Source organism: Hypanus sabinus, chromosome 31, assembly GCF_030144855.1.
Source record: "Hypanus sabinus isolate sHypSab1 chromosome 31, sHypSab1.hap1, whole genome shotgun sequence".
Lineage (NCBI taxonomy): Eukaryota > Metazoa > Chordata > Chondrichthyes > Myliobatiformes > Dasyatidae > Hypanus > Hypanus sabinus.
In genome coordinates this window covers 28355769-28380564 of record NC_082736.1, presented here as the reverse complement: position 1 = coordinate 28380564, position 24796 = coordinate 28355769, and the positions used below count along the sequence as shown (strand labels likewise).

Genomic DNA, 24796 nt, shown 5'->3' with positions numbered 1-24796 from the left:
CCACGCAAGTATCCCCTGAACATTTGCCACATTTCTGCCGTACATTTCCCTGAGAACATCTGTTCCCAGTTTATGCTTCCAAGTTCCTGCCTGATAGCTTCATATTTCCCCTTACTCCAATTAAACACTTTCCCAACTTGTCTGTTCCCATCCCTCTCCAATGCTATGGTAAAGGAGGTAGAATTGTGTTCACTATCTCCAAAATACTCTCCCACTGAGAGATCCGACTCCTGACCAGGTTCATTTCCTAATAGCAGATCAAGTACAGCCTCTCCTCTTGTAAGCTTATCTACATATTGTGTCAAGAAACCTTCCTGAACACACCTAACAAACTCCACCCCATCTAAACCCCTTGATCTAGGGAGATGCCAATCAGTATTTGGGAAATTAGGATCTCCCACCATGACAACCCTTTCCAGAATCTGTCTCCTTATCTGCTCCTAGATGTCCCTGTTACTATTGGGTAGTCTTTAAAAAACACCCAATAGAGTTATTGTTCCCTTCCTGTTTCTAACTTCCACCCACAGAGACTCAGTAGACAATCCCTCCATGACTTCCTCCTTTTCTGCCTCCCTCCCTGTCCTTTCTGAAACATCTAAAGCCTGGCACTCCAAGTGGCCTTTCTCTGTAGAGATCCAAATCTCTGTAATAGCCACAACATCATAGCTCCAAGTACTGATCCATGCTCTAAGCTCATCTGCTTTGTTCATGATACTTCTTGCATTAAAATAGACACATCTCAAACCATCGGTCTGAGCGTATCCCTTCTCTATCACCTGCCTATCCTCCCTCCCGCACTGTCTCCAAGCTCTCTCTATTTACCAGCCAACTGCCCCTTCCCTCCATCAGTTCGGTTCCCACTCCCCAGCAGTTCTAGTTTAAACTCTCCCCAGTAGCCTCAGCAAACCTCCCTGCCAGGATATTGGTCCCCCTGGGATTCAGGTGCAACCCATCCTTTTTGTACAGGTCACACCTGCCCCAAAAGAGATCCCAGTGATCCAGAAATCTGAATCCCTGCCCCCTGCTCCAATCCCTCAGCCACACATTTATCCTCCACCTCACTCTGTTCCTATAAACATTGTCACTTGGCACATGTGATCAAAAACCAGGCAGTCAGTGGTGAACTTGCCTTCTGCATTCTCCTTGATGTCTCAGTCTTCCTCGTCCCAGTCCAGTAATTTAATCAACTCCTGCAAAGTTGTCACACTGGCCTTGCCTTTCAACAAGTAAGACCATAATATATAGGAATAGAATTTGGCCCATTGAATCTGCTCCACTATTTCATCATGGCTGATCCAATTTCCCTGTCGTCCCTGCCTCCTCCCTTCATGCCCTGGCCAGTCAAGAATCAGTCAACCTCTGCCTTAGATATACTTGGCCTCCACAGCCACCTGTCACAAAGAATTCCACAAATTTACCACTCTCTGGCTAAAGAAATTCCTCCTCATCTCTGTTCTAAAAGGACACCCCTCTATTCTGAGGCTGTGAGGCTGGTTCTCTCACCTTAGGAAGCATCCTCTCCACATCCACTCTATCGAGGCCTTTCAACATCCGATAGGTTTCAATGGGGTCAGCCCTCATTCCTCTGAATTCTGGTGAGTACAGGCCCAGAGCCATCAAATGGTCTTCATATTGACAAGCCGTGCAATCCCAGAATCATATTCGTGAGCTTCCTTTGAACCCTCTCCAATGTCAGCACATCCTTCCTTAGATACGGGGCCCAAGACTGCTCACAGTAAAGAGAAGGAGTGAAAAACATAACCCTTGAATTAAGTGCATTTCTGTGAGAATTTAGCACCAAGTGATACCATGATTTGACAGATAAAACCCATTTTTAACACTTCTTTATTTTTAAGACGCTGCCCAGATCACAGCAAGGAAGATGCAGGCAGACCTGGAGGCTTTGAAACGAACTGTGCAGAAGAAAAATGAGGAAGTTGACCATAATCTCCTCGCGTACGCGGATTTGCCGAATGGACATCGAGAAGCCGAGAGAGTGGGGCCCGCCACCGCGGAGTCGCCTCCTCCTCGGGCAGAGCCGGAGAACCGAGGGGTGGCTGAGGGTTGCGAACCAGAGCCCTTGGCTGATCGGTTAGCCACGGAAGCTGAACGGGACCAGGCTGACCCCGGCCAGGGGTCAGATTATGGCGGCCTGCTCGCGGGTTCCTTGGCAAGGTCGAAAAGCGGAGAACTTGTAACGAGGATCAACCCGGCAGAGCTCGCCGCGAGAATACGGAGGAGCCGCCAGTTCCGGCATCACCTGTCCGTGGCGTTTGACGAAACGGAGTATGAGCCATACGGACTGCCTGATGTCGTGCAGAAAGGTGAGTGCTCATGAAGTGATAAGACCATAAGAAACAGGAGCAGGAGTCAGCCATCTGGCCCGTTGAACCTGCTCCGCCATTCAATAAGATCATGGCTGATCTGGCCCGTAACCCTCAATTCCCCTACTATGCAAAAATCTACCCACCCTTGTCTTAAATATATTTACTGAGGCAGCCTACACTGCTTCACTGGGCAGAGAATTCCACAGATTCACCACTTTTGGAAAAACGGTTCCTCCTCATCTCCATCCTAAATTTACTCCCCCAAATCTAGCATAGACTAGGGCTGTGACCCCTAGTCCAGTCTCTTCTACCAGTGGAAACAACTTTCCTGCATCTATCTTATCTATCCCTCTATAATTTTATATGTTTTGATAAAATCTCCTCTCATTCTAATGAATTCCAGCAGATATAGTCACAGGTGACTCAATCTTTCCTCATAGTCTAACCCCCCCGTCATCTCTGCACCGCCTCCAAAGTCAGTATATCCTTCCTCAAGTAAGGAGACTAAAACTGCACAGAGTACTCAAGGTATGGCCTCACCAGTGCCCTGTACAGTTGCAGCATAACCTCCCTGTTCTTAACTTCAATCCCTCTAGCAATGAAGGCCAACATTCCATTTGCCTTCTTGATAGCCTGATGCACCTGCAAACCAACCTTTTGTCATTCATGCACAAACGCTCCCAAGTCCCTCTGCACAGCAGCATGCTGCAATCTTTTACCATTTAAATAATAATCTGCTCTTTCATTTTTCCTTCCAAAGTGGATGTCCTCTCATTTACCAACATTGTACTCCATCTGACAGACCCTTGCCCACTCACTTAACCTATCTATATCCCTCTGCAGACTCTCCGTATCCTCTGCTCAATTTGCTTTTGCACTCAATTCAGAGTAATCAGCAAACTTAGATACACTACACTCGGCACCCTCTTCCAGACCATGATCAGTTGCAGGCCCAGCATCGACCCCTGTGGCACACCGCTCACCACCAATTGCCAACCAGAGTAACACCCATGTGTCCCAACTCTCTGCTTTCTATTAGTTCGCCAACCATCTAATCATGCTAATACGTCACCCCCAACTCTATGCATCCTTAACTTATGGATAAGTCTTTTATGTGTCACCTTATCGAACACCTTCTGGAAATCCAGTAACCCAGGAAAAACACAGTCCAGGCTTCATAAGAGATAGGAACAGAATTGTGCCATTCAGACCATCGGGTCTACCCTACCATTCGATCGTGGCTGATATATTTTCTCCCTCAACCCCATTCTCAAAAGATCAAAGTAAATTTATTATCCAAGTACGTATACAACCCTGAGATTCATTTTCTTGCAGGTGAGCTCAATGAATCCGTAAAATAGTAACCATAACAGAATCGATGAAAGATCGCACCAACTTGGGTGATCAACCAGTTCTCCTGCCTTTGTCCCGTAGCCTTTGATACCCTTATTAATTAAGTATCTTCCGCTTTAAACGTACCCAGTGACTTGGCCTCCACAGCCCTCTGTGGCAATGAATTCCGCAGATTCACTGGCTAAAGAAATTCCTCCACACCTCTGTTCTATAGGGGTGTCCTTGTATTCTGAGGCTGTGCCCTCTGGTCCTCAACTCCCCCCACTATACTGCACACTGACATTAGTCCAGGGAAGTTACTTTGATTTAGGAAATTGTATTAAATATCCCTTGTAAAAGTCAAGTCAACTTGATACATGGTTATAACTGACTATAATAGACCATAAGACATAGGAGCAGAATTAGGCCATCTAGCCCATCGAGTCTGCTCTGCCATTCAATCATGGCTGATCCTTTTTCCCCTTCTCAGCCCCACTCCCCAGCCTTCTCCCCGTAACCTTCAATGCCACGTCCGATCAAGAGCCTATCAATCTCTGCCTTAAATGCAGCCAACGACCTGGCCCCCACAGGTAACAAACTCCACAAATTCACCGCCCTCTTGGCTAAAGAGATTTCTCCGCCTCAGTTTTTTAAATGGACTCCCCGCCCCCCCCCCCCCCATCCTGAGGCTGTGCCCTCTCATCCTAGACTCCCCCACCATGGGAGACATCTTTTCCACATCTACTCTGAAACCAACATTCGAAAGGGTTTCAATGAGATTTCCCCCCCATCTTTCTGAATTCCAGCGAGTACAGACCCAGAGCCATCAAACGTTCCTCGGATGATAACCCTTTCATTCCTGGAATCATCCTTGTGAACCTCCTCTGGACCAGCACATCTTTTCTCAGACGAGGAGCCCAAAACTGTTCACAATACTCAAGGTGAGGCCTCCCCAGTGACTTCTGATGGAGCCTTCCAGAAGCTGCGACTGGGAAATATAAAAGTGTTAAAGGTTATCGTTACTTTTCACATGTGCGTCAAAACATACCGTACAATGAAATGTGTTGTTTGCATCAACAACCAACACAGTCCGTGGATTGCGCTGGGGGGCAGCTGGCAAGTGCCACCACGCTTCCGGCGCCAACATAGCGCACTCTCCCCCTGACTGTGCGTCTCTGGAATGCGGGAGGAGACCCACGCGGTCAGGGTGAGAACGTGCAAACTCCTTACAGGCAGCGGCAGGGATTGAACCCCGATCCGGCGATCGCTGGTGCTGTAAATCGATGGGCTTCACACCACACCTTTCACACAGCAGACCTTCAGGAGAGGGAGTCCTGGAGACTCTGATCCTCCTGGCATGATTCAGCACGAGATTTGCCACAGTGAAGTCTCTTCCAGGGACGCCTACCCTGGAGGAGTTTAAATCTTCCCTTTGATGGGAGTTCAGTGAAACCCTCTCTCGCTGCTCCCCCCCGTGATGCCTGCTGCCCTCCGACTGTCACTCTCTCCCCTTCCCTCTTAAATCTACTCCTCATCTTTTTTCTCTCCACTCCTGCCGAAGAGTCTCGGCCCAAAATGTACTTTTTTCCCACAGATGCTGCCTGCTGAGTTCCTCCAGCATTTTCTAAGCGTTGCTCGGATTTCCAGCAGATTTTCTCTTGTTTGTGATTTACTACGCTTTCATTTGCTGTAATCACATCCTTTAACATTCAGAATATTGCCAGGAAAATTAACAAAATTACATATTTGCAATAGTAGACCATCCCAACTTGCAGGACCCCTTTAAATAGTCAATACTAGTGTCTGTTCCAAAAGCCTCTTGTCCCTCCCAGGAACCCAAAGTATACCCGTTTTTGTTACAGTGTTGAGGGATTGTTTTCTGCAGTCCTGAAGAAAGGTCTCGGCCCGAAACATCAACTGTTTACTCTTTTTCATAGATATTGCCTGCCTGCTGAGTTCCTCCAGCGTTTAGTGTATGTTGCTTTGAATATACAACCAACCAAATTGTGGCGGCCAAACGATTTCCACTAGCCTGCGATTGCTACAGGGCTGTTATATTTGCATGGCGCGCCCCCCCCACCACCCCCCCAGCTCAAATGATCGCTCCAAAAGTGTGATAGAGTGGTCAACAAAAGATATGCTGATCTACAACCTGCAATGAACAAAGCATGAAGACGGAGCTTATTCCCTTTGCTTTTGCCACGCACCCCTCATGTGACCAACTACTATAATAACCATAATAAACCATTATTGAGAGGTCAGCAAAAGGTATGACCTCCGCCGGCCCCAATCTACAAACTGCAATGAACAAAGCATGAAGACGGAACTTATTCCCTTCACTTTTGCCACACCCCAACTAACGTGACTCGTTACCACAATGAACGCGCATCACAGAGTACAATGCAGGGCTCCTACACGGATGTTCGGCGACCGAATAGATCTGTCCTGACCTGTCCTGATTAAGTAGCAGGGATAGAACTCCTAATAGCAGGAATGTTCATCGATTGTCTTCCCCTGTGTAGTTTCAATGGGACAAGATCAGAATGTCCTACGCCCTTCACTAGCTACAAAGTATCAGCTGGAAGTATTGACATGCCAGCCTCCGCTTGTGCCATGATGAGGCTGCCCTCAGGGTGGAGGAGCAATACCTTATATTCCGTCTGGGTAGCCTCCAACCTGATGGCATGAACATCGATTTCTCCTTTAAAAAAAAACTTCCCTCCCCTTTTCCCTCTTCTATTCCCCACTCTCGCCTTTTACCTCTTCTCTCCTGCCTATCACTCCCCTCCTCCCTCCCTTTCTCCTGCGGTCCTCCCTCCTCTCCTATTGGATGACTTCTTCTCCAGCCATTGATCTTTCCCGCCCACTTGGCTTGACCTTCCAGTTAGTTCTCCCTCCCCTCCCCGCACCTAATTCTGCCATCCTCCCCCTTCCTTCTCGGTCCTGAAGAAGGGTCTCGGCCTGGAACGTTGACTGTTTACTCATTTCCATAGGTGTCGCCTGACCCTCTGAGTTCCCCCAGCACTTCGAGTGGGTTGCAGTTGGAAGATCAATCGTGTACAAATTTTATTTCCCAAAGACTGGTTCTCATTGAGTTAACAAATTAAGAGTGCGTTCCATTATTAATATAAAATCTTCCACATCTTCTGCTTTTAAAATTGGAGGATTTTCTGTGACCTATTTTGACCAGTTGGTCCCAGATAGTGGTGATACCACAGGTTGAAACTTGCTCTGTCAACGTGGCTTTTCCGTGTGTGTGTGTTTTTTTAACTAATTGAATAATTTATTCGAAGATGTGTATCTCAGCTGGTTGGGTTGAATCCTTCTCCGATCCTGGCGATTTGCTTGCTAACGTTTTGTCGCCGAGCGAGGAGATGTCGTCAGTGCACAGTGGTTGTGGCGTGTCCTCCAAACGCTCGGCCTCCAGGTACTTCTCAATCGGCTGATCGGACGGCATCTCGGAAGCTCGATCCTAAATTTTGAGTTACAAAGTGAACTCAGTGACGATGTCTCCTCGCGCGGCGACGAAACTTTGGCAGGTGTGTTGCCAGGAACTGGAGAGCGGCTCAACCCAGCCTGAGTAATCTGCGGCTAGGATGGGGTCTCTTTTAATGCCTTTTCTGTGTCATTCTGAGTGCACATGCTCTGTTCTCAGGCTTCGCCGACATCCCTTCTGGGTCTTTCTGCCCACACGTCCTGCGGCGAGGAATTCTGAACTCCGCACTTTGTCCTCAGCAGCAGGAGAAAGAACCGTGCGACTAGCTTCGGGGACGACAGGCGACGATGGTGGCAAGCAAAATTGGTACAAAAAAATGATGAGCCGTGTCTGCTGGAAATGGAGGGCTCTCAGAAAATAAGAACCTGTTTACAGAGTAACACATACAAAACGCTGAAGGAAATCGGCAGGGTGGGTGGCATCTACGGAAGGTAATAAACCGTCGGCGTTTCGTGCCGATGCGTCAGCAGTTTATTTCACTCCACAGGTGCTGCCTGACCTGCTGAGATTCTCCAGTATTGTGCATGTGTTGCTCCAAGTTTCCAGTATCTGCAGAATCTCTTGTGTTTATGGTTTACAGGTCCTTATTAGGATAAGATTAATAGATTTGTAACTTGTAAAAGACAAATTGTAAATGATTTATAGTGGAAGCCCGGGTTCCTGGGTCTCTTTCTCTCAAAGGTACCAGAATTGAATTTGCACAATGTGGGTTAATGTGGATTTTGTTACTGATATTTAAGTCAAGTTTATTTTCATTTAACTATATACATGTATAACCGTCAAAGGAGACGTTTCTCTGGACCAAGATGTAAAGCACAGTAGTACACACAACATATAATAACATGAAATCTACAGATGAATCACTAATAAATAACAAACTAACGTACATTAATATTAAATATTGTCAGGTACAGAACAGATTAACCAGTGACACTCGAATGCGATGCAGCAGGGAGTTCAAAAGCCTGATGGCCTGAGGGAAGAAACTGTTTCCCATCCCGACCGTTCTTGTCTTTATGCATCGGAGTCTCCTGCCCGATGGTAGAAAGTCAAAGAGGATGCTGGATGGACGGGTGGGATCCTGGATAATACTAAGGGCCCTGTGTACGCAGCGCTCCTGGTAAATGTACCCGATGGGTGGTAGGGAGACCCCTATGATCCTCTCGGCCGTTCTCACAGTCCTATGTAGGGACTTCCAGTCCAATGCTTGGCTGCTCCCAGACCAGATAGAGATGCAACTTGTCAGGACGACCTCAACTGAGCTCCTGTAAAATGCAGTTGGGGGGTGGTGGTGAGGGGTAGCCACACTTGCCTTAATCTCCTTAGGAAGTGGAGACACTGCTGTGAGATCATCCGTGATGAGAACTTCTAATTTATTTCAGGTTTCTTTTTGATGTTTAGTGAAAATTAATCTTTTCGGTGCAGCCCTTTGCAGAGAGAGGTGCCTGTGCCTATTAGCGTCGCTACAGTATGGGAGGTTGTTACAAGAACTGACAGGATCGCACTGCTGTGCGAAGCGTCGGGAAGAGGCGGGTATTCCTCATCTGTAAAACTACCTAAATCCAAAAATAACAAAATGCCCATTGCATCTCCACCCCGATTGTTATTAACAGACTTCCTCCGCCTCTGGCACTTCACATGGAGTTGAAACTGAGAGGAGACTTTCCCTTTTTGAAAATAACATGGCACATCTTTGCTGCCTGTCTGTTTCCCTCTCTGTCTTCCTCTAAATGTTATTTCACTGACTACCTATATGCCTGGGGCAGGTTCCGCTGTGGCCCAGAAGAGAGAATTGGATAAAATATATGATGAAGAAGATGTGGAAGGTCACAGCAAGACACATTTTTGGGCGCCAGCTTAGCATGTCCAGGTCGCTGTGCAGACAACATACCAGGCAACAACGGGAAAACAAGACCTGTCCCTCCCTCCCACCCAGGCACTCACCCACGTGCATTGCGCAGTTCTCTAATGCCAAGGCAGGCCACCTTCGTCTTCTGGTCTTAAGTGCCTGTGGATTGCCCGACTTCCTAGGGGCTGTCGCCATCCAGTACACAACCCCTTCTCATTATTACCATCTCAGAGGAGATACAGGGGCCTGAAGACCCACTCTCAACAAATCCAAACGGCTTTTTTCCCCTTTGCCATCAGGTTTCTGATTGGTCGATGAGCACAGCCTCATTACCCCATACCTCACACTGTTTGTTTATGGAAATGGGATTGGTAAAGGGCTAGCAGGGATGTGATGGGGCAAATGGCCTCTGCTGTAGCCACTCATTGATTTTAAGGCATTTTACTGTTGTTACATTGAGATTCTAATCAGTCTCACCAATTCACATTGATTACAGGCATTTAAATTAATTCATTGTGTTTTCCTGGTCAATAATAAGGCCACCTTATATTTTGACAAATGGCTACAGTATTAAATTCTATGAGGCCTCATATGTTGAAACCAAAGTTCAAAGTAAATTTTACTATCAAAGTACATATGTGTCTCCATATACAACCCTGAGATTCATTTCCCGGCGGGCATCCTCAGCAAACCTATAGAATAGTCACTGTAAACAGGATCAGTGAAAGATCAGCCAGAGTGCAGAAGACAACAAACTGTGCAAATGCAAATATAAATAAATAGCAATAAATAACGAGAACACGAGATAAAGAGTCCTTAAATTGAGATCATTGGTTGAGGGAACATCTCAATGGATGGGTGGAGTTATCCCCTTTTGTTGAAGAGCCTGATGGTTGAGGGGTAGTAACTGTTCCTGAACCTGGTGGTGCGTGTCCTGAGGCTCCTGTACCTTCTACCTGATGGTTGAGGGGTAGTAACTGTTCCTGAACCTGGTGGTGCGAGTCCTGAGGCTCCTGTACCTCCTTCCTGATGGTTGAGGGGTGGTAACTGTTCCTGAACCTGGTGGTGCGCGTCCTGAGGCTCCTGTACCTCCTTCCTGATGGTTGAGGGGTGGTAACTGTTCCTGAACCTGGTGGTGTGAGTCCTGAGGCTCCTGTACCTTCTGCCTGATGGTTGAGGGGTAGTAACTGTTCCTGAACCTGATGGTGTGAATCCTGAGGCTCCTGTACCTCCTTCCTGATGGTTGAGGGGTGGTAACTGTTCCTGAACCTGGTGGTGCGAGTCCTGAGGCTCCTGTACCTTCTACTTGATGGCAGCAGCGAGAAGAGAGCACGGCCTGGGTGGTGGGGATCTCTGGTGATGGATGCTGCTTTCCTACGACAGTGTTTCATGTAGATGTGCCCAGTGGCTGGGAGGGCTTTACCCGTGATGGAGTGGGCCAAATCCACCACCTTTTGTGGCATTTCTTATTTGTAAAAATAGGTGTTGGGATCTTGTTGAAAGATTTTATTTAATAATTGCTTTTGATGTGGAATTTTGTCAAATGTGAAACCACCTGTACTGCTTATCATTTTGATAGCTATTGTATACAAATTTGTTACATTCAAATTATTTGCTGTATGGGTGGAGTATTGTATTATCTGCCAAAGCCAATTTATTCTCAAGTATTATTGCTTTCTTTGTGCTGACCACGTTCGAAAGGACACATGCTGCACTTGGCACTTCAGGTTTGTGGTAAGCAGCCCTACAGATGAAATCCGGAAGCAAGTCAGATGTTGTGCGATGCAATTACCATGTTGCACTTCCATCTCAAGAAAGAAACAGATGTCACTTTTTCTAATGCTTCGGGTTGTACCAGCCCTTGTGCTGAGAGAGGTTATTCATCGCCCGCTGTAATGTTCGTTGGATTTTGATTCTGAATTACCGTTGTGTTCTTTCGACCCAATTAATTGCCAGAATTGCACAATTCCCTAGCTGGAAGAAGTCTGCCAACTCTGAAGCAGACTTCTGTCTGAGCCAGCAACCAGCAGGTGTCACCGTTCACCACAGTATAAAGTTTGTTCCATAAAGGGGAGTGAATCAACCTGGAGATGTCTCCAGCACAGACTTGAATATTAATCTAGTTTATGGTGGTAACATAATCACATCTTCAATCAGCTGTTCTTGGGCTTCCAGCCGTGTACAGGTATCGACTATAACCGATGTATTGATGACAAACTCGGCCATCTTTATCAGGGATGATGCCTGGGTACGTTTAGTCCGGTGGTATTTATACCCCCCATAGTCCATCCCTCCTGATTGGTTAGCCCTCAACCAATCAGGTTTCTGCTTTCCCACCTCGTTTACAATCGAATTCGAGATCTTCATCTTTGCTAAAATCCTTTTCCTCTAGTTTTATTTCAGCGGCTTCCTTCACCAGGCGGTCCCAAAAGCCACTGACACGGCACGGTAGTTTTGTGCCATTGAAGTCAATCCTGCGGCCATTGCGAATGCAATGTTCTGCTAGCGCCGATTTCTCCAGGTAACCCAAACGGATACACCTCCTGTGCTCCTTGAAGGCTGGAAGCCCAAGAAGAGTTTATTCGTCAGGTACGCTGGGTAAACACTAGATCTATAATCATAGCATTGTTGGAATGGTAATATATCCAGTCTAGTTAATTTTCCCCCATTCTGAATGGGGATACCATACTCCTAGATCAATAAATCGCTGCTATATGCTTGGTCCTCCAGTCCGAATACTGAGAGGGAAGTGCCCACCTGCACTTTGCAAAGCTATTGTCCATGTGCCTATCTGGGAGTTTCTTAAGGGCTGCTGATGCAGCTGCCTCTTACAAACACCCCTGGCATGGTGTTACACACACTCACCATTCTTTGTGTTAAATAGCTTACCTCTGATATCCCCCCCCCCCACATACTCTCCTCCAATCAACTTAAAATTATGCCCCCTCGTATGAGCCATTTCTGCCCCGGGCAAAAGAGTGTCTGGCTGGCCATTTATCTATCATACCTCTCATAATCCTCAGACGGAGCAAGTTAGAGCTTTTCTCTTTGGAGCTATCTTCATACGCTCTCTAGATCAGGCAGCATCCTGGTAACTCTCCTCCATACCCCCACTGAACTCCATTCCTCTGGTGGTGGTCAAAAACAGTGGGGTCGGGGTAGGCAGGCCAGGGCAAGTGGTGTGGTCGCTTGGACCTCAGGTATGCAGCCTAGTCAGCGGGTAGGTTTGGGTCCGCCGCTGGAGACTGGTGCACCTGCTCTTTGTGTTTCAATGCCTCAAGTTGTAACGGGAGCCATTGCCTCTGTCTTACCTGATCTGCACACCTCTCAACCCAGCCTGGCGATCTCTATATGGTCATCATTATGTGCCATGTCATATGAGATCATCATATGATGTGGGTGATCGTGGTCTATGGCCATGATTGTTCTTGGCAAATTCTACAAAAGTGCCTTCTTGTGGGCAGTGTGTCTTTACAATGTGGAGTAAACCCCAGCCATTATCAGTACTCTTCAGAGATTATCTGCCTGGTGTCAGTGGTGGCATAGTACGTGACTTGTGATATGCACCGGCTGCCCCCACGGGGAAGGGCTAAGCAGGTTCTACACCTTGCCCAGGGGTGACCTGCAGGCCAGTGGAGGGGAAAGAGTGCCTCACGCCTCCCTTGGTGGAGACGCATCCCCACCCTGGCACCCAAAAGTACAGTATGTGGTATACTAGGCAACCTCTACACAGAGGAGTAGGGTGAATCATGATTGGGGTTTGCTAGGTTGCTGCTGCAGCAGTACTGTCAAAAACACTTTGTTCAGGATTCTGTAATAATTGTTAACACTAATTACAGTGTTGTTCTTGTACTTGGGAACATAGTCATTGTGCAATGCAGTGTATTCATGTATTGATAATTCACTTCTTAATTTGAAGGAACCAGCCTGTTGAGTCTCGGGCTTGACAGTCATTTTTGATGATATCAGATGCTGCTTGATTGTTAGCAGCTTCTGTGTAAGCGTGCGATGTACTCTGGTTGCTTACGTGATAAGAAGTTACTCTTCGTCTGCCACTCACAAATGTTTAGACACGACTAAGCACAGCGAGGCACTGCCCAGAGCTTGGACAGTTCCAACGCCGGCCCAGATAGTCTGGAAGCCCGAGGCTGATCTCGCTGGCTCTCCCGCAGATATTCAGTCCTTTCCCCACGGCGCTGAGGCTGTGAACTGGTTCGGCTGCCTTCGTTTCTGCCCTGTTGGTGCGATGAACTGGGGACTGACGCCTGGAGCAGATCTGGGACTCGGTCTGGTATAGGATGCTGTTGGCTTGCTTCTATTCACATCAATGTGTGTTTTTCTCTCTCTCTCTCTCTCTCTCTCTCTCTCTCTCTCTCGGCACAGTGTTTTTTTTAAATCGGGTTATTCGGGTTTCTTGTAAGCAGACAAATAAGGTGTATAATTTATATATTCTTCGATAATAAATGTGCTTTGGATCTTTGAAACATCTGTGCAAGTTCAAATTGAATTTATTGTACAAAGAAAGTACGTCTACAGTGTATGCCACCATACACCACCAAGCCTGACATTCGTTTTCTCGCCGGCAGACTCAGTAATCTTAATAGAATCACTGAAAGACCCTGCCCAACGGGCAATGTGCAAAAGACAACAAAATGAAAGAAAACAATAGATAAACAATAAGTATTGAGGACATAAGATGAAGAGTCCTTGAAAATGAGATCATTGGCTGTGGGAATGTCTTAATAATCAGGCTTTTGTTCAAGAGCCTGATGGTTGAGGGGTGGTAACTGTTCCTGAACATGGTGGTGCGAGTCCTGAGGCTCTTGTACCCTCTACCTGATGGCAGCAGCGAGAAGAGAGCACGGCCTGAGTGGTGGGGGTCTCTGATGATGGGCACTGCTTTCCTGCGACGCCTCTCCGTGTAGATGTGGTTAGTGATGGGGAGGGCTTTGCCCATGATGGACAGCGGCCTATCAAATTAGTTTTTGTACGATTTTGTGTTTCCATACCGGGTTGTGATGCGGCCAGCCAATATACTCTCCACCACACAGCTATAGAGGTTTGTCTTAAGTTTTAGATGTCATGCCAAATCTTCACAAATTTCTAAGGAAGTGGAGGTGTTACCATGCTTTCTTCGTAATTGCACTCCACGTCAAGTCGCTTTTTATTGTCATTTCGACCATAACTGCTGGTACAGTACACAGTAAAAACGAGACATTTTTCAGGACCATGGTGCTACATGAAACAGTACAAAAACTACACTGAACTACATAAAAACAACACAGAAAAAAACTTACGTGCTGGATAATATAATTCCCACTTCAAATAAATGCTAGTTCAGGATATGGCAGGGCTATTAAGCATTCTTTCCACCAATTGTTGATTTTAAGATTTTTAAGTCATAGGAGCTGAATTAGGACTTCAGACACAATTATTCTGCATCGTGGCTGATTTATTTTCCCTCTCGACCCCATTCTCCTGCCTTCTCCCCGTAAACTTTGATGCCGTTACTGATCAAGAGCCTATCATCCCTTGCTTTAAATCTTCTCAGTGACTTGGACTCCATATCCGCCTGTGACAATGAATTCCACAGATTCACCACCCTCTGGCTAAAGAAATTCCTGTTAAACCAGATCGAAGAAAGATGATCCAATGCCTTTTTTTAAACGCTCTAATTAACTGGACATATCTGGACATATAACTTCCTTTGTTCCTAGGCATTCTATTTATTGCCATGGCTTCGTAAGGTAATTCAAACACAACAGAACCGTATTAATACAGGACAGAGCCAATATTACTATGATTTTGTTTACAGGTGTTCCTCCCCCCTTTACAAAGGTAGAGCACTCCTATGAAACCTTTCTTAAGCCGAAATAGTGTAAAGCGAAGAACCATTAATTTATACGGGGAAAAATTTTCGTAAAAGCAAAAATCCTCTTTATAATGCGAAAACGTGTTACTAATGTAGGTCTTTTGTAAAAGCAAAGTAGCATAAAGCGAATAATTGTAAAGCAGGGGACACCACGAGAGCCTTTCCATCTCAATCTCTCTAAGAGCCAGGAATACATCTTTCTGGAGGGAAAGGTGTATTCACAATCAGAATCAGGTTTATTATCACTGGCATGTGATGTGAAATGTGTTAATTTAGCAGCAGCAGTTCAATTGAATACATAATCTAGCTGAGAAAAAAAATAATCATAATAAATAAGTAAATCAATTATGTAAATTGAATAGATCATTAAAATGTGCAAAAACAGAAATACTGTATATTTTTAAAAAGTGAGATAGTGTCCAAAGATTCAATGCCCATTTAGAAATCTGACAGCAGAGGGGAAGAAGTTATTCCTGAATCGCTGAGTGTGTGCCTTCAGGCTTCTGTACCTCCTACCTGACGGTAACAGTGAAATAAGGACATGTCCAGGGTGCTGGAGGTCCTTAATAATGGACGCTGGCTTTCTGAGACACCACACCCTAAAGATGACCTGGGTACTTTGTAGGCTAGTGCCCAAGATGGAGCTGACTAGATTTACAACCTTCTGCAGCTTCTTTCGGTCCTGTGCAGTAGCCCCTCCATACCAGACAGTGGTGCAGCCTGTCAGCATTCTCTCCACAGTACAGCTGTAGAAGTTTTTGAGTGTATTTGTTGACATGCCAAATCTCTTCAAACTCCAAATTCCTTCCTGGTGTTCATTCTTCAGCTGAAAGTCTTTCCAACAAATTATCTCTGAATATCACCCAACAGTCATAATATTTATTGGGGAACACACAAAGTGAATCTGTAGATCAGGCGGCATCCATGGAGCAGAACAAACAGGTGACTTCTAAGGCTGAGACACTTAATTGTATGTTGCTCAAGATTGCCAGCATCTACGTAACCTCTTGTGCCTATAATTATTGGAATGCTCATGAATTGGAAGAGCTATTTCTTACGCTAAGGTTCATCACTCTTGTGGAGTGAGATGTATTCGTGCAATTTTAACTTGGGGGATCCCTGGATTCACCCTGGGTGCTTTACCAATGACAGATTGGGGCCAAATGAATGTCTGGAGTTCTAGATTGGTTTTGATGTTCTCCAAGCCACTATAGTTTTCAATGACCTCCGTCCCTTTCACCGCACTTACAGGTGGTGCTAATTCAACATTAGTTGTCGTTGGCGTTGAGCTCATCCTGGTTTGCTTTTGCAAGTTCTGTGCACCGATACTAGGGATAAGCAGTGAGACCTACTTACTCAGATACTGCCCGTTACACCGCTGGTGTTTAGGGCAACAATGAAGGTCCTCCATCCCTAGCATTCAGGGCGTCCTTCATCATGTCTGTAGTATCCTCTCAGTTTTCACCTATCATCAGTCATGAAAGTTCCAGGTGGAGACTCAGGAATACCGTTGCACTCAGATGTAGAAGGATTCTTCATTGCTCTTTCTGCAACAGTTTTCTCTTGCCAGTCGGGGTTGTTAGCCCTGAGCTGAACCCCTGAACCTGGAGAACCTGTGGACCACTCTTAGTCTGGCCTCTACCCTTTGACCTGTTTGGCATGGGTGGCCCTTACCAAGGGCCAAAGCAGAAAGCCCTGACTCCAACCAATGTATCTCTCCGGGTCGTTGAGGCACACAAGCCTCCAAACCCAAAGACAAGGTTGTCGTCCTCTTGGAGCTGCTTTTAAATTGAGTTTTCTTTCCCAACCTCTGAGGTACAAGCTCTGAATTGATGCTTTCTTTTATCCGTGATTTCAACACTTTCAATCATTTATGTATACAGATGTCCAATATGCTGAGTTGTTGAATTTAATCTTCCATTTTTAAGAAATCACTCTTTGGTAGTGATTCTATTTGAGGGGCTTCTAGAAGGGATTCTATTTCATGTCTACAAAAAATATTGTCCACTGTTAATTGATCAGATTACTTACTGTTACCGCCTTGTATTAAAGCTCATCGGACGCTGGCCCTTCACTGATACCTGTGAAAGAAATAAAATTGCAATGCATCTTCTGAACAAGTGTGTGACGATTTGTGAGTACAAGGATCTTACAGGAGGTAGAGGATCAGCCAGTTCTCATGGGAGGGGGGGGGTGGTATCAGAAGAGGACATCAAGTTCCTGGGTGTCCATATCTCTGGGGATCTACCTTGCACCCAACATATTGATGCAGCTACAAAGAAAGCACAACGGGCTGTATCTCACTAAGAATTTTGAGAAGATTTGATATGTCGCCAAAGACACTGGAAACTTTCTACGGGTGTACCACGGAGATCATTCTAACTAGCTGCATCGGATATGGGGTGTGGGAGGCACTGCAAAAGATCAAAATAAACTGCAGAGAGTTGTAAAGCTCCATCTATTGTCCTATTCTGAGGCACTAACCTCCCTAGGACATCTTCAGGGAGTGATACCGCAAAAAAACGGTGGCATCCATCATTAAGACCGTAAGACAAAGGAGCAGAAATTGGCCATTCCGCCCATCGAGTCTGCTCCACCATTTCATCATGAGCCGATCCATTCTCCCATTTAGTCCCATTCCCCCGACTTCTCACCATAACCTTTCATGCCCTGGCTACTCAGATACCTATGCCAGATACCTCTGCCTTAAATACACCCAATGACTTGGCCTCCACTGCCGCCCGTGGCAACAAATTCCACAGATTCACCACCCTCTGGCTAAAAAAGTTTTGTTCGCATCTCTGTTCTGAATGGGCGCCCTGCAATCCTCAAGTCATGTCCTCTTGTACTAGACTCCCCCAACTAGGGAAACAACTTTGCCACATCCACTCTGTCCATGCCTTTCAACATTCAAAATGTTTCTGTGAGGTTCCCCTTCATTCTTCTAAACTCCAAGGTGTATAGTCCAAGAGCGGTCAAACGTTCCTCACATGTTAACCCTCTCATTCTCGAAATCATTCTAGTGAATCTTCTCTGAACCCTCTCCAATGTCAGCGCATCCTTTCTTAAATAAGGAGCCCAAAACTGCACACAGTACTCCAAGTGAGGTCTTATAGAGCCTCAACATCACATCCCTGCTCCTATACTCTATTCCTCTAGAAATGAATGCCAACTTTGTATTCGCCTTCTTCACCACCAACTCAGTCTGGAGGTTAACCTTAAGGGCATCCTGCATGAGGACTCCCAAGTCCCGTTGCATCTCAGAACTTCAAATTCTCTCCCCATTTAAATAATAGTCTGCCCGTTTATTTCTTCTACCAAAGAGCCCCCACCACCCAGGACGTGCCCTCTTCTCACTGTCACCATCAGGGAGGAGGAGCAGGAGTCTGAAGGCACACACTCAATGATTCAAGAACAGCTTCTTCCCCTCTGCCATCTGATTTCTGAATGAACATTGAACCCATGAACCTCACTACTTCTTTTAATTTCTGGTTTTGCACTAGTTACTTAAGTTAACTATTTTATACATATATCTAAAAGTTAACATCTGTCCGGAGCCTTCTCGGCTCATCAGGCCAGTGCTTATGCTGGTTTCCATGGCATGAAGTGACTGAGAGTATGAGACTCCCCCCCCCACCCCCAGATAGGATGCCAGTCTATCATGAGGTTAACCCCCAGCAGTTGGTTGGTACTCATTTTCAGCTGGGTAGACTGGCACAATGTGTGGTTAAGTGCCTTGCTCAAGGATACAACACACCTTCATGACCTTCAGATCTCCAGTCCAATGCCTTAACCACTTGGCCACGCGCCACACTATTTTATTTATATATATTAGTTATTAAGTTTATATGTGTGTGTATATACATATATATATATATAAAAAACACTAATTCACATTTTTTCTATATTATGTATTGCATTTGTGAGTGGGTGTGGCGGGGTTCTTTGGAGTTCTAAAGTTTGTCATTCATTCTTTGGGGTTCTCTTCTGTTTTGCGGATGTCTGAAAAGAGTAAGAATTTCAGGTTGTTTACTGTATACATTCTCTTATATTAAATGGAACTGTTGTCGTACGCCGGTCATATTAAACCTGAGTCTGATCTTATTGACTGGCAAAAGCTCAAAGCTCTGTACGACTCACTGTTTCTGTATTTTTTTAATCATTAAAAATAATGAGTGCTTTCTGCTTTAATAATTTTTTAGACTGTGAGACATGAGCAGAATCTGCTCGTCATTCTGCTCCACCATTGCATTATGGGTGATTAATTTTTGTTCTCCTGCCTTTGGCACCCTCACTAATTAAGAATCTATCAACCTATGCTTCAAAAATATCCAGTGACTTGATTTCCACTGCCATCTGTGACAATGAGTTCCACATATTCACCACTCTCTAGCTAAAGAAATTCCTCCTCATCTCTGTTCTGAAGGGACATCCTTCCATCCTGGGGCTGTGCCCTCTGGTCCTACTAGATCCGCCCACAATAGGAAGCCTCCTCTCCATGTCCACTCTATCCAGACCTTTCAATGTCTGGTAGGTTTCAATGAGGTCACCGCTCACTCTTCTGAATCCCAGTGAGTAGAGACCCAGAACCATCAAACCCTCCTCATATGACAAGCCTTTCAATCCCAGAATCTTTTTTGTGAACCTCCTTTGAACTCTCTCCAATGGCAGCACAACCTTTCTTTGATAAAGAGCCCAAAACTGCTCACAATACTCCAAGTGAGGCCTCACTGGTGCTTTATAAAGTCTCAACATTACATCCTTGCTTTTATATTCTAGCCCTCTCGAAATGAATGCTAACATCACATTTGCCTTCCTCATCACTGCCTCAACCTACAAATTAACCTTCAGCGATTCCTCCTCATCTCTGTTCTAAAGAAACATTCTTCTGTTTGGAAACCGTAGCTTCCTGCCCTAGACTCCCCCATGACTGGATCCATCTTCTCCACGTCCACTCTATCCAGACCTTTAAATATTCGGTAGGTCTCAATGAGACTCCCCCTCATTTTTCTAAACTCGAGTACAAGCCCAGAGCCGTCAAACACTCCTCATTCATTCCTGGGGTCATTTTAATAAATCTCCGGACCTTCTCCAATTCCAATACCTCCTTTCGTAGATACAGGGCCTAAAACTGCTCACAATACTCCAAATGTCATCAAACCAATCCCTAATAAATCCTCAGCATTACATCCTTGCTTTAAATTCCAGTGCAAGAATTCCGTGAATAAAACAGAAGCAGTGAGTCATACAGCCATTTGAACTTTTGCCTATCAATAAGATCAGTCAGGTTTAATATTACCGGCAGAAGTCAATGGTACCATTTAATGTCAGAGAATGCATGCAGTGTTCGACCTGAAACACTGGACAACAATTTTTTTCATAAGTGTTGCTTCCTCAGAATTCTGTTTTGTTTATGATAGACTGCTTGAAGATGAACAGAAATATAATTCCAGAATAGGAATTTGGAGAAACAAGAAATTAACTTTTATTGAATATAATCTGTTTAATTGCATAATGGTGCTGATGCTTTGCAATAGTTCAACTAAGTTAAAAATATTTTGTTAATGATTTTCATTTGTACTCAGTGTCTGAGGCTTCTTGTTTAAGTGTCCAACAATAATTTGCCAGCATTGGTGGATTCCAGTTGCCCTGGTATCTTTTCTCTGTGACCACAATGTCCTGGTGAAACCTTTCACCATGCTCGTCACTAACAGCACCAAGATTTGCAGGGAAGAAGTCTAAATGGGAATGCAGAAAATGAATCTTTAGTGACATGTTGCATTTCATGGTTTTATATGCTTGAAGCATGCTTTCAACCAGCTGCGTGTAGTTCAGTGCTCTGTAGATGCCGAGAAAAATTTCAACAACTTCCTTGAATGCCTTTCATGTGATTTTCTCCGGTCCCACTAGAAATTCTTCAAATTGCCTGTCTGATTTGTGGACCAACAAAAATGCTTTCCTTAATCTTGGCATCGGTTATTCTGGGAATCATCTCTCAAATATCAAAATCCTTCACAGAAATTTCTGTGCCTGGTGATAGCAAATTCCACCCTTACAGTCCTGAACCCAATAATTATTACTAAAACCTGTCCTACCATGTAGCAGCCGTGCCATCTAAGCATGCCTGGACAAGATAGGAAACTTTCCAGCTTACATTGTAGGCAACATTTTAATTGACTTGAATTATGAATTGAAATATTAAACATGTTTATTAAAATATGGTGCATGAGAGGGAAATTTCATGGTGATTTTCATGATCAGTAGCCAAAAATTCATAAGGTACACCTAAAGGTATTCAGGAAGCAAAATCTTTGTTGTCCAGTGAAATTCTTACTCTTCACAGACATCCATGAAACAGAAAAAACCCCCAAAGAATGAAAGACAGAAAAACAGTAAAACCGCAAAGCCCCTTTCACCCTCCCATGCACAAGTGTCATGAAGTTAGTTAACTTTGCGGCAGCAGTATAATGCAATATATCGTAATGTAGAAAAAAATGTGAATTACAGTAAGTATATTATAAATTAGTTAATTAAGTGGTGCAAAAACAGAATTTTTTAAAAATTGAAGTACATTGGCTCAATGAAAGAAGTCAGAGAGTGGTAGTGGAGGATTGCTTCTCTGAGTGGAGGCCTGTGACTAGTGGTGTGCCACAGGGATCAGTGCCGGGTCCATTGTTATTTGGCATCTATATCAATGATCTGGATGATAATGTGGTAAATTGGATCCGCAAATTTGCTGATGATACAAAGATTGGAGGTGTAGTGGACAGTGAGGAAGGTTTTCAAAGCTTGCAGAGGGATTTGGACCAGCTGGAAAAATGGGCTGAAAAATGGCAGATTTTTTAAAAATACAGACAAGTGTGAGGTCTTGCACTTTGGAAGGTCAAACCAAGGTAGAACTAATAAGGTAAATGGTAGGGCACTGAGGAGAGCAGTAGAACAGAGGGGTCTAGGAATACAGATACAAAATTCCCTAAAAGCAGAGTCACGGGTAGATAGGGTCCTAAAGAAAGCTTTTGGTACATTGGCCTTTATAAATCAAAGTATTGAGTATAAGAGTTGGAATGTTATGGTGAGGTTGTATAGAGCATTGGTGAGGCCAAATTTGGAGTATTGTGTGCAGTTTTGGTCACTGAATTACAGGAAGGATATTAATAAGGTTGAAAGAGTGCAGAGAAGGTTTACAAAGATGTTGCTGGGACTTGAGAAACTGAGTTACAGAGAAAGGTTGAATAGGTTAGGACTTTATTCCCTGGAGCATAGAAGAATGAGGGGAGACTTGATAGAGGTATATAAAATTATGATGGGTATAGATAGAGAGAAGGCAAGCAGGCTTTTTCCACTGAGGTTAGGGGAGAAAAAAACCAGAGGACATGGGTTAAGGGTGAAGGGGGAAAAGTTTAAAGGGAACATTAGGGGAGGGGGCTTCTTTACACAGAGAGTGGTGGGAGTGTGGAATGAGCTGGTAAATATGGGCTCACTTTTAACATTTAAGAAAAACTTGGACAGGTATGTGGGGATGAGAGGTGTATGGAGGGATATGGGCCAGGTGCAGGTCAGTGGGACTAGGTAGAAAAATGGTTCGGCACAGCCAAGAAGGGCCAAAAGGCCTGTTTCTGTGATGTAATGTTCTATGGTTCTACTTATTACAAGATGGGTGCCCCCCAGCCATAATCAATACTCTTCAGAGGTTGTCTGCCTGGTGTCGGTGGTCGCGTAACCAGGACTTGTGATCTGCATCGGCTGCTCATACCACCATCCACCACCCGCTTCACGTGACCCTGATCAGGGGGCTAAGCAGGGGATACACCTTGCCTCAGGGTGACCTGTAGGCTAGCGGAGGGAATGAGCACCTTGCACCTCCTTTGGTAAAGACGTATCTCCGCCCCACCACACTCTACAAATGTTCCTGTTCTTTCTGGAGAGACGACTACAAAATACTGACCGACAAGTAGCCGTTTCACTTCGATAGCCGGCTTGTCTTTAAAAGGCCTGTTTTCCACCTCCTTCTCCAGCCCACCGTGCCCCACCCAATTGATCTGGAGTTACCGAGGGGGCGAGAGTGACTGTTCACCGTCCTAGGAATGTTAGCCAGCAACTTGTCTGGACAGCTAGCTAAGCGGTACGGGAGCGTAGCAGGAAAAGGACGTCGACCAGAGAGCCTTCTGTTCAATGCCGTTGCAGAGAGATAAACATTGAATACAGGCCCTTCGGCCCATAACATTGTGCCGACCTTTTAGCCCTCCATTTTCCTTTCATCCATGTGCCTACCTAGGAGTCTCTTGAATGTCTGTAATGTAGCCTCTACTTCCACCCTCCGCCAGTTTCTATCACCACACTGTTTAAGAAAACCTACCTCTGACCTCACCCCTATACTTTCCTCCAATCAACTTAAAATTATATTCCTTCATATCAGACATTGCTTTCCACTCTGCCTATGCCGCTTATCATCTAGTACCCCTCTACCAAGTCACCTCTCATCCTCCTTCACTCCAAAAAAAAATCCTAGCTTGCTCCGTGTTTCCTCATAATATCAGCTCTCTATTCAAAGTCTCCTCTGCGCCCTCTCTAAGTCTTGCACATCCTCCTTCTCTTGAGGTGACCCAAACCAAACACTATTCTCCGATAATTCTCCGAATTTAGTGCCGGCTGTGGAAATCAACCTGTAATTCTCCGTGCCTTCACGAATGCGTGTTAATGCCTCAGAATGTGCGTCAGTGTTGCTGAAAATGTAGGCAGGAACAAGCCGTTGAGTTGAAGAGGGCCACGTGAGATAGGCCCCACGAGCTTCTCTCCCACAGCTCCGAATCTGAATCGGCATCTCAGGAGTGAGATGTGCCAGCTAGTGGAGTGGTGCCGCAGCAACAACCTGGCACTCAACATCAGTAAGACGAAAGAGCTGATTGTGGACTTCAGGAAGGGTAAGACGAAGGAACACATACCAATCCTCATAGAGGGATCAGAAGTGGAGAGAGTGAGCAGTTTCAAGTTCCTGGGTGCCAAGATCTCTGGCCTCAGCATATCGACGCAGTTATAAAAGCAAGACAGCAACTATATTTCATTCGGAGTTTGAAGAGATTTGGTACGTCAACAAAAACATTCAAAAGCTTCTATAGAAGAAGCTGCAGAGGGTTGTAAATCCAGTCGGCTCCATCTTGGGTACTAGCCTACAAAGTACCCAGGACATCTTCAGGGAGCGGTGTCTCAGAAAGGCAGCGTCCATCATTAAGGACCTCCAGCACCCAGGGCATGCCCTTTTCTCACTGTTACCATCAGGCCTGAAGGCACACACTCAACGATCCAGGAACAGCTTCTTCCCCTGTCCTCACCTACCACCGCACCAACCTCCGGATCGAGCATATTATCCCCCTCAACTTCTGCCACGTTCAACAGAATCCCACCACTAAGCACATCTTTCCCTCTCTACCCCTCTCTGCTTTTCGCAGGGATCGTTTCCTCCGTGACTGCCTGGTCCACACGTCCCTCCCCACAGATCTCCCACCTACAAACACAAGTGCTACACCTGTCCCTACACCTCCTCTCTTACTACCCCAATTCAGAGCCCTAATCAGTCCTTCCAGGTGAGGCAACACTTCACTTGTGAGTCTGTTGGGGTAACCTATTGCATCTGTGCTCCCGGTGCAGCCTCCTCTACATCGGCAAGACCCGACATAGATTGGGGGACCACTTCGTTGAGCACCTCCGCTCCGTCTGCCACAACAGAGAGGATCTCCCAGTTGCCACTCACTTCAACTCTGCTTCACATTCCCATTCGGATATGCCCCCCTGTACTGCCGTGATGAGGCCGAACTCCGGTTGGAGGAGCAACACCTCATATACCGTCTGGGTTGTCTCCAGCCCCTTGGTATGAACGTCGAATTCTCCAACTTCTGGTAATTCCCTCCCTCTCCCTTCCCCCA

The 24796-nt window shown here is 45.5% G+C and overlaps 1 protein-coding gene across 2 annotated transcripts in view; it reads left to right on the top strand.

Moving 5' to 3' along the window:
- LOC132384015 (centromere protein F-like) overlaps positions 1 to 16977 on the top strand; it is an 83918-nt gene extending 66941 nt beyond the window's left edge. For both annotated transcript variants that reach the window (XM_059955285.1, XM_059955286.1), the window contains 2 exons: positions 1857 to 2324; positions 7315 to 16977. In XM_059955285.1, coding sequence (XP_059811268.1) covers positions 1857 to 2324; positions 7315 to 7421 — 575 coding nt within the window. In that variant the 3' untranslated portion in view covers positions 7422 to 16977. The remainder of the gene's footprint in view (positions 1 to 1856; positions 2325 to 7314) is intronic.
- The last annotated feature ends 7819 nt before the right edge of the window (positions 16978 to 24796 follow it).